The sequence below is a fragment of the Corythoichthys intestinalis genome, chromosome 8 (assembly GCF_030265065.1).
Source record: "Corythoichthys intestinalis isolate RoL2023-P3 chromosome 8, ASM3026506v1, whole genome shotgun sequence".
NCBI lineage: Eukaryota > Metazoa > Chordata > Actinopteri > Syngnathiformes > Syngnathidae > Corythoichthys > Corythoichthys intestinalis.
In genome coordinates, this window is record NC_080402.1 from 16,473,722 (window position 1) to 16,488,307 (window position 14,586).

Sequence of the window (14,586 nt, forward strand, 5' to 3'; positions counted from 1 at the left end):
GGTCAAGTGCCCACCCACGGACACGCTCTGCCCACTCAAAGAAAACTAGATGTAGTACTAACGGCAGTCTGGGCACCGCATATGGTATCCCATTCATATAGTACTGATGTGTTTTAAGTTTTAACCTTTGCGTTGTTACATCCTCTTTCACCTTGAAAAAAAAAATGAAATGTTGGTTTTGTTCCTAGGGGGCGCTACACACATTTACGCATATTATTGTTTTTTTTCTTTTTTTTTTCTTTTTTTTACATTTTATCAAAGTTTTCACCAGTGTTCACCTAGCTGTTGAGTTTGGTGAGTTTTGAAGCATTCTGAGGGGGTCAAAGTAGGGGTCAAAGCATCGGCGGGACAAAGAATGACTGCTAGGGGGCGCTAAATAGTGTATTTAGAATTTGTCTTTACACGGTATCAAAGATTGCACCTGTCTTGACCTGCCTGCCGATTTTGGTGCATTTTGAAGCATTCTAAGGTGGTCAAATTGAGCTCAAAGGGGCTGCAGAACAAAGAATAACTATAATAATAATAATAATAATTTTTTCAAAAAAAAACCCGAGGAACCACAATAGGTTACCCAAAGAAACATTGTCACCTTCATGTCCATACTCTTCAGTTATGGTTGTGTTCCAAGTCAAATAAAATCAAATACTTTTATTTGTTTAGACCAAATTACAACAACGGTTATCTCAAGGAGACAACAAAACACATTTTAAGGTGCAGTAGCCCTGTGTTGGATTTCGACCTATTTGAGCATTTGAGCTTTTTTTTTTTTTATTTGCCCCCCACCCAGGTAAGACTAATGCCCACCCACACCTGGCATCCTGGTAACACCACTGTGTTGCATTATTTTGGACTTTTTATTTGAGCTGTATATGTGCATTGGAACAAAAAGTTATGCACATATAAAAGTTGAACTAACACGACTTAACTATCATTTTCCCCAGAACAAAAGCAGATCTCATCTAATTCTGATGAAATACCCAATTAATCATTCTGCTTTAATTGAAGATAACAGAAATCAGCGAATGTTACTATTTTCCTCATTTTATAAATGTAAAAAACGTTTTTTATTTTTATTTTTTTAATATAAAATAAATAAGGGAATATTTAGTCTTTTCTTTTTTATATATATATAGTTAGGATAGAAAAGACTAATGTGTTGTTTTTTTAGGCGAAGGGCGTCCTCTAGCGGCGATTTATGGTCACGCAGGTATGTTTTTGTGCGCTCCATCGAAACTGTTGGTGTAAATTTGCCAAACGTGACGAGTAAAAATCGTGCACCGACGTGTCTCACCGACGTGTATCTGGATGACGGGATGACATCAGAAATAGTGGACACAGAACGAAGTTCCCAAAGGGCTCTGTTACACAGCGATATCCTAAAAACCGAAGAGGTCGTTAGAGAGTCACTAAAAATGAGAGGAATTCTAATTTGCTTGTTTTTTCCAACCCTTATCTACATGGTCGTGTTTGCCGCCTTCATGAATCAATCAGTCGTTATGTCTTCCTCCACATTAGAGCAAATAATGTGCAGGTCAGAGAATTGAATATGTTTTTGCGATATAAGGACACACACGATGGAATAATATAGAATGCTATACACATATTTTAGTTATTTGATCACATTCTCCTCGGGTTTCTTGTATCCAAGCGACCCGTAAACAAACTCGCCATATTCTGTCACAAACTTTTGCTCACGTCTCTGTGCTCACTTCTGCTCTTACTTGTATTTGAATTGTTTTAGTCGTTGTAAGAAAATGAGCGCGGAGGTGTTACTGTCTCAGCCGCATTATGATAGCGGAGCGATGGCTCAAGGGGCCCTGCAGGAGCAAGGGGCCCCTTTCGAGACGTCCTCGGGCTTAGCCTCCGCAGGCTTCCGCTCCGCTAAGTACACTCCAGCCGAGTGGTTCAGCGGCTACCGCAGCCTCCTCCAGCAGGCGGGCGCCGACCATCAGGCGGCCCAGAACATCCAGGAGGAGTCCAGGCAGATGCGGAATGACACGGAGGCCACCACCATGCAGACCCAGACCGATGGGACGCGCCTGCTGGGAGAGAGGCTGCAGGACATCCATCGCTGGAAGTCGGAGCTGCAGGAGCACATTAATCGGCTGCTGTCCGACACGACGGCCCTGCTGGCGCTCAAGTTGAGGCTGGAGAAGGCGCTGGACGCCACCGAGACTCCCTACGCGATCGCCGTCGATAACCTGACCTGCCGGAGCCGACGACTGGGCCCGGACCTTGTCCGGGACTGTGTGGAGGAGGAGCTGTACAAGGTAAGCAAGATGTTACCCAACCACAGAGGAAGCAGAAAATGAAATACTGTTTATGGCGGAAAACACTCAGGTGACTTGAAGTTCCGCTCTGAGACCCCCAATTTGGCCAAACTAATAATTTTCTTATATGCATGTGTGATACATCATTGGAAACCATAAAACCTCAATTTTCTGGGGGAAGAAATTTTTTGAACAGGAGGGCATTAAAAAAAAAAAAAATCAAACAGCAAAAGCCTCTCTGGAGGTGAGAGCACGCGAGAGCAGAATTACAGACGCCATGACTTTAATGAGATATTATCCTATACTCAGAGGCGTCGCGCCCATTAGGCAAACCAGGATATTGCATAGGGCCCCCAGCTTGCAGGGGCCACCAGAGGACCAACAGATTTAGCACACGCAGCTTTACTGCACTGTGGCAGCGACAAGTGTAGGAAGTGTTTTAATACCATGGAATCATTTGGCAGATTATCTAAACCAGGGGTCCCCAAACTATGGCCCGCGGGCCGGATACGGCCTGCCTCCACATTTGGACCGGCCCCCTGAAATTTTTTTTTTTTTTTTCAATAGTTATTTCGTGGCTTTTTTTCTGTGAAGAACCCAGAGAGGGTTATTTGGTTATTATCTATTTAATTAATAGTGTTATTATATGATATTATACGATATTATACTATATTATATTTTATTTTATTTTATTTATTTATTTTTTTTTAATTTACATTTGTTCTGTGAAGAATCCAGTAAGGGTTATTTGATTGTGGCGTTCTGAAAAACAATAAATTTTTACAATTAGACACTCCTGACATCGTCACATTGTTTCTGTTACAAATTTGTCAGGCCCCTTATCAAAGAAGACAATAGTTATGTGGCCCTCACTAGCAAAGTTTGGGGACCCCTAATTTATATGATTCTGTTATCCTTACCACTCAGCACTATTATTGCCACACAATTACACAGAGTGACTCACTATGTATTCTTTAGAAAATCCTTACCGAGTTATTTCATGAAGAGTTTCACAGGCCACCTCATTTTTCATGTTGACTACTTAAAGAAATGGTGATTTTTCCAAAAAAGTCTATTAATGGGTCTATCGTATCGTTGAATACTCTATAAGAAAAATATAACATATATGCATCTAAAATAATCCTAAACGATTTTATTAGCAATTTTAATACTCCTTTTGGCCAGGGTTCTTGGGTATGCATATGTTCCCATAGCAACCAGTCCTGTTATTGTCCTAAATCATAAGTGCTGTGTATTCTGGGAGCGAGAATAGGCGTAAGGTGTACATTTCGAGCAGAGAGTAATCTGAGTGCGTCAATGAACGAATTTAAGTACATCCATACGAGTCAGTGTGTAAAGTGCTTAGTTTTCGCCACTTCTATGGCCAAGATGACCGCACGTGCACACAGCGCGCAGTCGCACCCCCCCCGCCCCAAACTTTGTGTTCATTGTACTGCGCGAGTATGTATGTGTGTCACGTGACTCAGAGTGAGAGTGGGCGGCGATCTGTCCTTTTTTTAATTGGCAAAATGAAGAGAAGATATCTTTCTGGAAGCGAAAAAAGAAAGAAAAAAAAGCAGAAGAGGAGAAAAGGAAGTAAGACAGCGGTGAGTGTACTATGTTATTGTAGTTTCATGTCCTAATGTAGTAGAAGCACTGCAGACTAGTAGTAGTAGTAGTAGTAGTATTTTTATGTCCTAAAACAATTAACTGCCTTGACTTGTTGTAACTAGCTTGTTAGCTAACAGTATTGCAGCGCGCTAGCGTTTCTTCATACATAAAGATGTTACCTAGAACATAAAATCAGTGTTTAAAATCAACATACACACACATTTTCATCTGGGAATTTTTTCAGAAGGTGTCAGTCCCCCCAAGGCAGCTGTGGTTACAATAGAAGCTTAAATCCACTGAGTGTGGAGTGAATAAATAATGCAATGGGGGGGACACTTTAAGTGTCCTAAAAAGCGCTCTATGAGAGCGAGGCATAGACTTTTATTAAATATGCTATTGCTCCAAGCCCAACTGTCCCCCTTACTTGCACAGGCTCGAAGGGCCCCATGTTGCCTGGGGCCCCCGGGGACCCTTGCTACACCTCTGCATGTACTTACCTTGTTTGGATCCAAAAACTCCATGTAGCATGTATCACTGAGTGTCAAGGCACAGCTGTGAATGGCCACAGCTGGATTTTTGGGGGATTTTATGGGTGAAACATGGCAATATAACATGGGTCGCGATGCAGAAATCGCAGACATCAAGGAGTAGTCGAGATTTTTTTTTTCATATATTTACCCTTTTAAACTTTTTTTTCCCCAATTTTTCTTTGTTTGGATCAATTATTTATCATCTAATATATCGGAGAAAATGCGAGAGTAACAAAAAAAATACAATTAAGCAATAGTTATGAGGTAGATATCCGTGACTTTTACAGACACTATTTTTTTTATCGTGATGTAATTTATTTAAAAGTTAAAAATAGGCGAGTAAATAATTTTTTGGGGTCGTTTTTTTTTTTTTTAATGAAATATTAGACATCAATTAATGATTCTAAGCTAAAAATTACAGACATTTTGAATAATAAATACGATTACGGTACTTACCTTCGTTTTATGGCTGGGTTGAAACAAGCGGTTGCGCGACGTCTGTAAATGGGGGTTTCCAAGGTAAAACGGACAAATTAAAAATAGTTCAGGGGCTTAATGCGCGATGAATCTGCTATGGAAGCATATAGACATATTGTTGTCTGTGTTTTCCGCCATGTACATATATATATATATATATATATATATATATATATATATATATATATATATATATATATATATATATATATATAAGACTGAAAAAGCAGTTTCTGCTCTTGTACCCCTCTTTACAATAAACTGCTGTATTGAAGCCAAAAGAATTGTTGTGTTTGATGGAACAATATGTCTATATGCTGCTAAAGCAGATTCATGTTGCATTAAGCCCCCAAACTATTTTTAATTTGTCCATTTTACCCTGGAGACCCTTGTTTACAGACGTCGCATAACCGTTTTTGTTTCAACCCAGCCATAAAAAGAAGGTAAGTAATTATATTTATTATTTGAAATCTAATCTTCTGACTTAGAATCATTCATTAATGTCTAATATTTAGTTTAAAAAAAAAACAAAAAAATTATTCACTCGCATATTTTAAACTTTTAAAATAATCACGTCACAATGAAAACAATAGTGTCTGTATATAAGTCAAAGATATACTGTTGCATTTTCCCCAATATTTTAGATGATAAATAATCGATCCAAAGAAAAATTGGAAAAAAAAAAAAAAATTAAAAGTGTACATATATGAAAAAGAAACTCTCGACCACTCTTTGATGTCTGCGATTTCTGCATTGAAACTTTTGTTATATTACCATGTTTCACCCATAAAATCCCCCCAAAATCCGACAATGGCCATTCACAGCTGTGTCTTGACACTTGGTGATACATGCTACATGGAGTTTTTGAATCAAAAAGAGGTAATATATTATTAATATCTCGTTAAAATCATGGCGTCTTTAATTATGCTCTCTCATGCTCTCACTTCCAGTTAGGGTTTTGCTGTTAATGTTTTTTTTTTTTAATGCCCTCCTGTTCAAAATTTTCCTTCCTGCAGAAAATGGAGATTTTGAAATTGGGGGTCTCAGAGAGGAACTTCAAGTCACCTGAGTGTTTTCTGCCATAAATATACATATTTTTATTTATTTATAATATAAGTTAGTTTCACAAATTACACAGCAAACATGTATGTGTTCAACTACAGGAAGTGGACTTGATCAAGAATGTCCAGGCCCTTCTGCAGAGAACCATTGCCCAGGTGACAACTCAGATTAAGTGAGTATCACGTCCTATTCACTGCTACTGTACAGTAATGTGGAAAATGACTGGGCCCTACTTAGCCCTTACTTATTTTCTAGTTTCCAGTTCCACGATACGTACAGTAAGGATGAATGAATTAGAATGTGTATGTATGGAATTGCTACTTTGTATTTGATCTATAACTGCAGTAATAAATAAAATCTGCAACATTTGCATGCACATGCAACATGTGACCCAGAATCTATACGTAATGTGTCTTTTTTAGACTAGGCCGTGTGCCGGAACATTCTCGGCTTATTTCTTTTCAGACATGGCAGAGTGAACCATGGAGAAACAACGCTAGTGCAAAAATTCTGAAATTGTATCTCGGCCACCTGGTGGTAAATCACGTTGCAATGTCAGCATAAAATGAACCAGCAGAATATGCTCACAAATACAGTGGGGAAAATAAGTATTTAGTCAACCACCAATTGTGCAAGTTCTCCTACTTGAAAAGATTAGAAAGGCCTGTAATTATCAACATGGGGAAACCTCAACCATGAGAGACAGAATGTGGAAAGAAAAAAAACAGAAAATCACATTGTTTGATTTTTTAAAGAATTTATTTCCAAATTAGAGTGGAAAATAAGTATTTGGTCACCTACAAACAAGCAAGATTTCTGGCTGTCAAAGAGGTCTAACTTCTTCCAACGAGGTCTAACGAGGCTCCACTCGTTACCTGTATTGGCAGCTGTTTTAACTCATTATCGGTATTAAAAATACACCTGTCCACAAACTCAGTCACACTCCAAACTCCACTATGGCCAAGACCAAAGAGTTGTCGAAGGACACCAGAGACAAAATTGTAGACCTGCACCAGGCTGGGAAGTCTGAATCTGCAATAGGTAAAACACCTGCAGTAAAGAAATCAACTGTGGGAGCAATTATTAGAAAATGGAAGACATACAAGACTATTGATAATCTCTCTCGATCTGGGGCTCCATGAAAGATCTCACCCTGTGGCGTCAAAATGGTAACAAGAACAGTGAGCAAAAATTCCAGAACCACACGGGGGGACCTAGTGAATGACCTACAGAGAGCTGGGATCACAGTAACAAAGGCTGCTATCAGCAACACAATGCGCCGCCAGGGACTCAAATCCTGCACTGCCAGACGTGTCCCCCTGCTGAAGAAAGTACACATCCAGGCCGTCTGCGGTTCGCTAGAGAGCATTTGGATGATCCAGAAGAGGACTGGGAGAATGTGTTATGGTCAGATGAAACCAAAATAGAACTTTTTGGTAGAAACACAGGTTCTCGTGTTTGGAGGAGAAAGAATACTGAATTGCATCCGAAGAACACCATACCCACTGTGAAGCATGGGGGTGGAAACATCATGCTTTGGGGCTGTTTTTCTGCAAAGGGACCAGGACGTCTGATCTGTGTAAAGGAAAGAATGAAATGGGCCATGTATCGAGAGATTTTGAGGTAAAATCTCCTTCCATCAGCAAGGGCATTGAAGATGAGACGTGGCTGGGTCTTTTGGCATGACAATGATCCCAAACACACAGCCAGGGCAACAAAGGAGTGGCTTCGTAAGAAGCATTTCAAGGTCCTGGAGTGGCCTAGCCAGTCTCCAGATCTCCACCCCATAGAAAATCTGTGGAGGGAGTTCAAAGTCCATGTTCCCCAACGACAGCCCAAAAACATCACTGCTCTAGAGGAGATCTGCATGGAGGAATGGGCCAAAATACCAGCAACAGTGTGTGAAAAGCTTGTGAAGAGTTACAGAAAACGTTTGGCCTCCGTTATTGCCAACAAGGGTACATAACAAAGTATTGAGATGAACTTTTGGTATTGACCAAATACTTATTTTCCACCATGATTTGCAAATAAATTCTTTAAAAATTAAACAATGTGACTTTCTGGGGGGTTTTCACGTTCTGTCTCTCATGGTTGAGGTTTACTCATGTTGACAATTACAGGCCTCTCTAATATTTTCAAGTGGGAGAACTTGCACAATTAGTGGTTGACTAAATACTTATTTGCCCCACTGTACGTGCTAGCATTATTTAGTGCCGCTGAAACACCGAGAGGAATTGAAGCACCTTGAGACATTTGATGGCTTCCAAATGCAAAACTGGCACTAGTTGGGCTGAATTTTTGAGGAAAAATAATCTGAACTAACTTTCTTTTTTTTGGTGTTTGTGTGATAGGTTAAATCGAGATGCTAAGCAGGCGTTAGAGTTTGACTGGTCAGATAAGTATGAGGCCTACGCCTTGGACCTCAAATGCGGAAGATTCACAAACAAGAGTACAGATACGCAGCACCATGGCATTTCAGCTGCCATGATGGAGCAGTGAGTAATACCGTAGTGTATATTGAATTTAAATAGGAATGTTCATGTTTTTTTGTCTTACAGGATGTCTAATGTCCCTTCATGGATAAAGTTCACACAGGACAACCTTTACAGGGCCTTCCGGGAGGAAAAGGCCTCTAAAGATCTCAGGCTAGCACTTTGTTTTGATTAGTGTTTGGGTCCACAACAACAACATCACTGGGTTACTAACTGTTGTGTTTATGTGTTGTGTGTCAGTGAGTTGGGGCAGCAGGTGCTACTCGATACCACTAAGGACCTGAGAGTCCAGTGCTCCAATGTGGACCAAGCTTTCCTCCAGCGTTGTGGTGAACAGATGGATGCCAAGATCCAGCTAGAGATGCAGTTCAAGCAGGTCGACACACAAACAGTTGTGCTGACAGATAATTACGCGCTACGTATTTGGCAGTAGTTGGCAGTTTACGCCTAAACACGTTCTTTTTTGCACGTCGGATTTGTAGACCTTGGAGCAGATTGGAGCTCAGGAGAGGAACATAGTGGCTCTGCAGAAGGCCATTGACGATAAAGATGCCCCACAGAGAGTGGTTGAGTCCAGGCTGTTCCAACGCTTTCGCAGACCCAACATGGAGCTGTGCAGGGATGAACCACAGATTAGGTACAGGACTAAACACATGCATGTGCACAAACACATACGCGAATGTCTAACGTGTCTTGTTTTTTTGCCTGAACACAGCTTGGAAGGGGAAGTGAGGGAGATAGACGAGACCCTTGCGTCGCTGCACCAAGAGCTGAGGGACGCCCGCAACTCGCTAGCCAACCTGGAAAATGATCGCATGGCACTCGAGAAGGACATAAAGTGTAAATCCTATTCGCTGTTCATCGAAAGGGAGAAATGCATGACTCAACGCAAATTGTATCCGACAATATCCAAACTTTCAGGGTACTGAACAGAGACTCTTTTGTACGTAGTGGGTTTAGTTTCCATTTTGTTTGCAGTGCTAGGGAGGTTTGGACTCTAAAATGCTCACTCACGACGTCACTTTCCGTAAGTCTGAGTAAACCTCCGCACATTGATATGCTTCACATAGAACAACATGAGAGAAATGTCAAGTCTCCGATTTGAAGTTTCTTAATCAAACAACAAAAGTGACTATTCACTTATGTAGACTTATTTTGAGGAGAAAGTACATCACCACTGTTCAAATCAAGCAGTCTAGTGATTTCATTGTAGCAAAAAGGTAATTTCTTCAGTGTTGACCAATGAAACTGGTTGTTTAAAAAATGTGAAGTGTATGTTTTTATGAGAAGCTGTGACAATAGAAATCTGTTCAATTGACGATAGATCGTGAATTGGACACTTTGGTACCCTTTGAGATGAATAATAATAATGAGCACAGTTGTCATTACATGTACTTATATTGGTTCTTAATAATGATCAAAAACTTTTTACGCAAGTAGTGTCTTTTGGATACTATACAGCAGGGTGTAATTATGACAGATGAGTATGTAACGTCAATTCAAAATGATTTACAGCAAGTATCCATCCATTTTCTCCCGCTTATTCGAGGTCGGGTCGCGGGGGCAGCAGCTTCAGTCGGGAAGCCCAGACTTCCTCCCTGAGCCACATCATCCAGCACCTCTTGGGGGATCCCAAAGACGTTCCCAGGCCAGCTGGGAGACATAGTCTCCCCAGCGTGTCCTGGGTCAGCCCCGCAGCCTCCTTTCAGTGGGACGTGCCCAGAACACCTCACCAGGGAGGCGCCCCGGAGGCATCATACTCAGATGCCTGAACCACCCCATCTGGCTCCTCTTGATGCGTAGAAGCAGCGGCTCTACTCCGAGCCCCTACCAGATGACAGAGCTACTCACCTTATCTCTAAGGGAGAGCCTGGACACCCTACAGAAGACACTCATTTCGGACGCTTGTATCTGGGATTTTGTTCTTTCGGTCACGACCCACAGCTCGTGACCATAGGTGAGGGTAGGAACGTAGATCAACCGGTAAATAGAGAACTTCCCCTTTCGGTTCAGCTCCCTCTTTACCACGACGGACCGATGCAGAGTCCGCATCACTCCAGGCGCAGTACCGATCCGCCTGTCGATCTTCCGGTCCATTTTTCCGTCACTCGTGAAGAGAGAAAGATACTTAAAATCCTCTACTTGGGGAAGGGTCTCATCTCCTACCCAGAGAGGGCATCCCACCCTTTCCCGACTAAGGACCATGGTCTCAGATTTGGAGGTGCTGATTCTCATCTCAACTACTTCATACTCTGCTGCGAACCGTTCCAGTAAGAGTTGAAGGTCACGGCCTGATGACAGAACTACATCATCTGCAAAAAGCAGAGATGCAATACTGAGGCCACCAAACCATACTCCCTCAATGCCTTGTCTGACACGTTATATAGGGACACGACCCCCGTATCAGGGATTCCAACACCCCACACTCCCAGAGCACTCCCTACAGGACTCCTTAGGGGACATGGTCAAACGGCTTTTCCAAAACCACAAAACGCATGTAAACTGGTTGGGAGAACTCCCATGACCCCCCGTGAACCCTACTGTCCTGTTCAGCTACTAGACAAGGAGAATGGGAATCTGAGTGTCTGATTGGTCTGAACATTTTTATTGTATCAAACGGGAGTATGAATACTCCCATTGTGATCATTCAACTGCCTCGTTTATTAGGAGAAAGCAGCGAACGGGTTGGGGGGGACAGAAAAAAAAGAGAATAGGAGAGAGACGGAAGAAGCAGGAACAACAACAAGAAATACAATGAACGCCTACACAAACTATGAATATGTTGGTGCTATTGTTAACTAATTGTATTTCCAGTTGACACCCTGGGGGGGTCAGAAAGATAAGTGATTGGGAGGGATGAAGTGTACACAAATCAGCTATGTGAGGTGTAGAACCCAGTATTTGTGTGAATCCCTTGTGAGTGTGGATATGTTGGCATCCTATTCTATGCTGCCTGATCGCTAATCCTGACAGTTTCTCTACTTGAGTGTGTCTAATTGCACATAGTCATGCGTGAATCCCATCAGACATGTGAGTCCTGGAGACGAGCGGAAATGCTCGACAACCCTGCTGAGGGTATAGAGCTTATCCACGGTTCTGCGGCCAGGATGAAAACCATTCTGCTCCTCCTGGATCTGAGATTCGACTTCCCGACGGGCCCTCCTCTCCAATGCCCCCAGTGAGGCTGAGGAGTGTGATCCCCCTATTGTGGAACACACCTTCCGGTCCCACTTTTTAAAAAGCGGGACCACCACCCCAGTCTGCCAATCCAGAGGCACTGTCCCCGATGACCACGCAATGTTACAGAGGCGTGTCAATCTAGACAACCCCACAACATCCAGAACCTTTAGAAAGTCAGGGCGGCTCTCATCCATCCCTAGGGGCCCTGCCACTGAGGAGCTTTTTAACCACCTCAGTGACTTCAACCCCAGCGATAGGAGGGCTCGCTTCAGAGTCCCTAGGCTAGGGGTAGCCAATTCCGGTCCTCGAGGGCCCCTACCCAGCTTGTTTTCCATGTCTACTTCCTTTAAAACACCTGAATCAAATGATCAGCTCATCAGTAAGCTCTGCAGGAGCCTGATAACGATCCTGATTATTTGGGTCAGGTTGCTACTCCTGCCCTAGGCTTTGCTTCCTCATGGGAAGTCGTGTGGGTGGAGTTGAGGAGGTCTTCAAAGTATTTGGCCTACCGGCTCAAAACATCCCAGGTTAAGGTCAGCAGCGCCTGTTGGTGGTGCACCACTTTCATAGCGTTTACAGCAAGCATTAAGATATTTTTTCATCGATACAGTATACCCTTTAAGACATTTATTTGATTAAAGGCTATGTAAATAAATATCACTTGACGTGACTTGTGGCACTTTATCAGCGCTATTACGAGAATCTAGGGGTTTTCACTTTTTTGTTTCATTTTCAATGGATGCTATTATTTTCAGTAATCATGGTCAAACAGGGGTACACTGTATAATGGTTTTAAATAGTCATGTTAACAGAATTATGTGGGTAGGAGTCTGAGCTTTCCATGAAATGTGAATGTTGTGATATTGGTAACAATTGTTTTGTTGTTTTGGGGAATATTTAGTTGATGGTTGATGTTATGTGAATATTGTCGTTTTAAATGTTTTAATAATCACAACGTATCCATGTCTTGTCTTGTGGATTTTATTTGTGGTGGTTGAATAAAGCCATTAAAAGTGAAGGCCATTATTCAGTTCAAATGGGATCTGTAGTGTGGACTATTTACTACACTAGAGGGAGTCGTTGAGCCTCATTTTACTATGTATTATCACATTGGGATTCAAATTGCATAGTCACTGTCTAAAAGTATGAAAAATACACAAATTGTGAAATATTATACATATTAATTTAGCTGGGAAAGACTCAACATTATCTACAAAAGAGATACAGTACAGATTGTTAACCATTCTTTTAAAATATCATTCCCATTTTGTACTTCTTGGGATTGTCAAAAATCAGGTGGGTAGTAACGCATTACACGTACTAATGTAAAAATGTTACATTTACTTGGGTAACTTTTTGAGAGAAATGTACTTATCGTTTTACTAAGCCATACTCTTTACTTGTACTTGAGTAGATTTGTGAAGAAAAAAACCCTACCACTCAGGGCTACACAAGAGTCGTTACATTTTTCCCTCTTTATTTTACTTTTTTTTTTTTTTTCTTGCCAGCGATGTCAAGACTAACTCCCAATTTCACCAATGAGACGTTGCAACAATAATCACCAATCAGATGCAAGCTTGCCGTTATATGCCAGCCTGTTCAATCATGTGGCGTCTTTAAAGCACCGAAAAAAGTGAGGTAGAGCGCTGCACTCAACATGACTCGAAAGCGCGGATTTAAACTTCTCTCCCAGTTTTTATTTGGCGTCGCTTGACCTGTTAATTTCATAATAGGAAATGTTTTCTCCACGAGAGGGCACTCATAATCTTTGGACGAATAATGCTTCATTCAGGTTTTATTCTCGTCGGAATTCAGTGATTTTTCCCCCCTTTGGCTTAATGTGGTTATTCAATAGATACAGTATAATAACAGTTCATATAGATAACGTTGTGCTGAGAAAAAAATATATAGGCTAATTGTTTAAAAAAAAAAACAAAAAAAAAAACATTGTAAGCAGTTGTTCACAATGTTACCCTTTACTAGAGTATTCTTTCCACCAAATACTTTTTACTTGTACTTGAGTACATTTTTTGGATGACTACTTTTACTTGAGTAATATTATTTTGAAGTAACGCTACTCTTACTTGAGTAAAAGTTTTGGCTACTCTACCCACCTGTGTATATGGCATTGACTTATTCATGAACTCACTTTTAGTGTAGACTACTTAAAAATAGTAACTACGAAGGAACTATTCCCTATTCAAACTAGGAACAATTTTCTCCTCTAGAGGGCACTCATGCTCTTTGGACGAATAATGCTTAATTTCTGTCATTCTTTTCTCTTGGCGAAATTCAAAGATTTTTTCTTTATTTGCATTTCTTTGGCTTAATTTGGTTATGTAATGGGTTACTGTACAGTATCATTTTAACAACAGCTCATATTGATAACTTTGTGCTAAGAAAAATAATACAATTGTTTAAAAAAAAAAACAATCAAACAAAAATACTCATTACTTGAGTATTCTTTTCACCAAATACTTTTTTACTTGAACTTGAGTACATTTTTTTGGATGACTACTTCTACTTGAGTAATATTATTTTGAAGTAAGGCTACTCTTGAGTGAATTTTTCGGGCACTCTACAAACCTCTTAACATTTAGTCTGTCGCTGTCGGAACAACATTTGCAACAATCAGATAAATACAGTTTTTAAAGATGCCGATCGATCGGGTCCGATCACGTCATTTTCAAAGTATCGGAATAGGCAGAAAAATATCGGACATGCCTTTTTAATATATATATTTTTTGGGTTTAAATCGTTTTCTAATTGTATTTAACGTTACAGACAAAATGTCATACACTCATCCAGAGTAGTTTTGGCTTAAAGTAGGGCTATTAAATTTATTGCGTTAACGGCGATAATTTTTTTTTTTTTTTTATTAATCACGTTAAGTAATTAACGCATGCGCTGCACGACCCACTCACGCATTGTCGCGTTCAATCTTTGAAGACGCCATTTTAACTA

General features: G+C 40.8%; 1 protein-coding gene across 1 annotated transcript; it reads left to right on the plus strand.

The window, feature by feature from the left end:
- Positions 1–398: 398 nt before the first annotated feature.
- tekt4 (tektin 4) lies at positions 399–12,610 on the plus strand. Its single transcript, XM_057844276.1, has 7 exons — positions 399–2,270; positions 6,052–6,122; positions 8,302–8,445; positions 8,509–8,595; positions 8,683–8,818; positions 8,925–9,079; positions 9,158–12,610. Exons 1-7 carry the CDS (start codon positions 1,755–1,757, stop codon positions 9,369–9,371), a joined length of 1,323 nt encoding a protein of 440 aa, XP_057700259.1. The 5' UTR covers positions 399–1,754; the 3' UTR covers positions 9,372–12,610.
- The last annotated feature ends 1,976 nt before the right edge of the window (positions 12,611–14,586 follow it).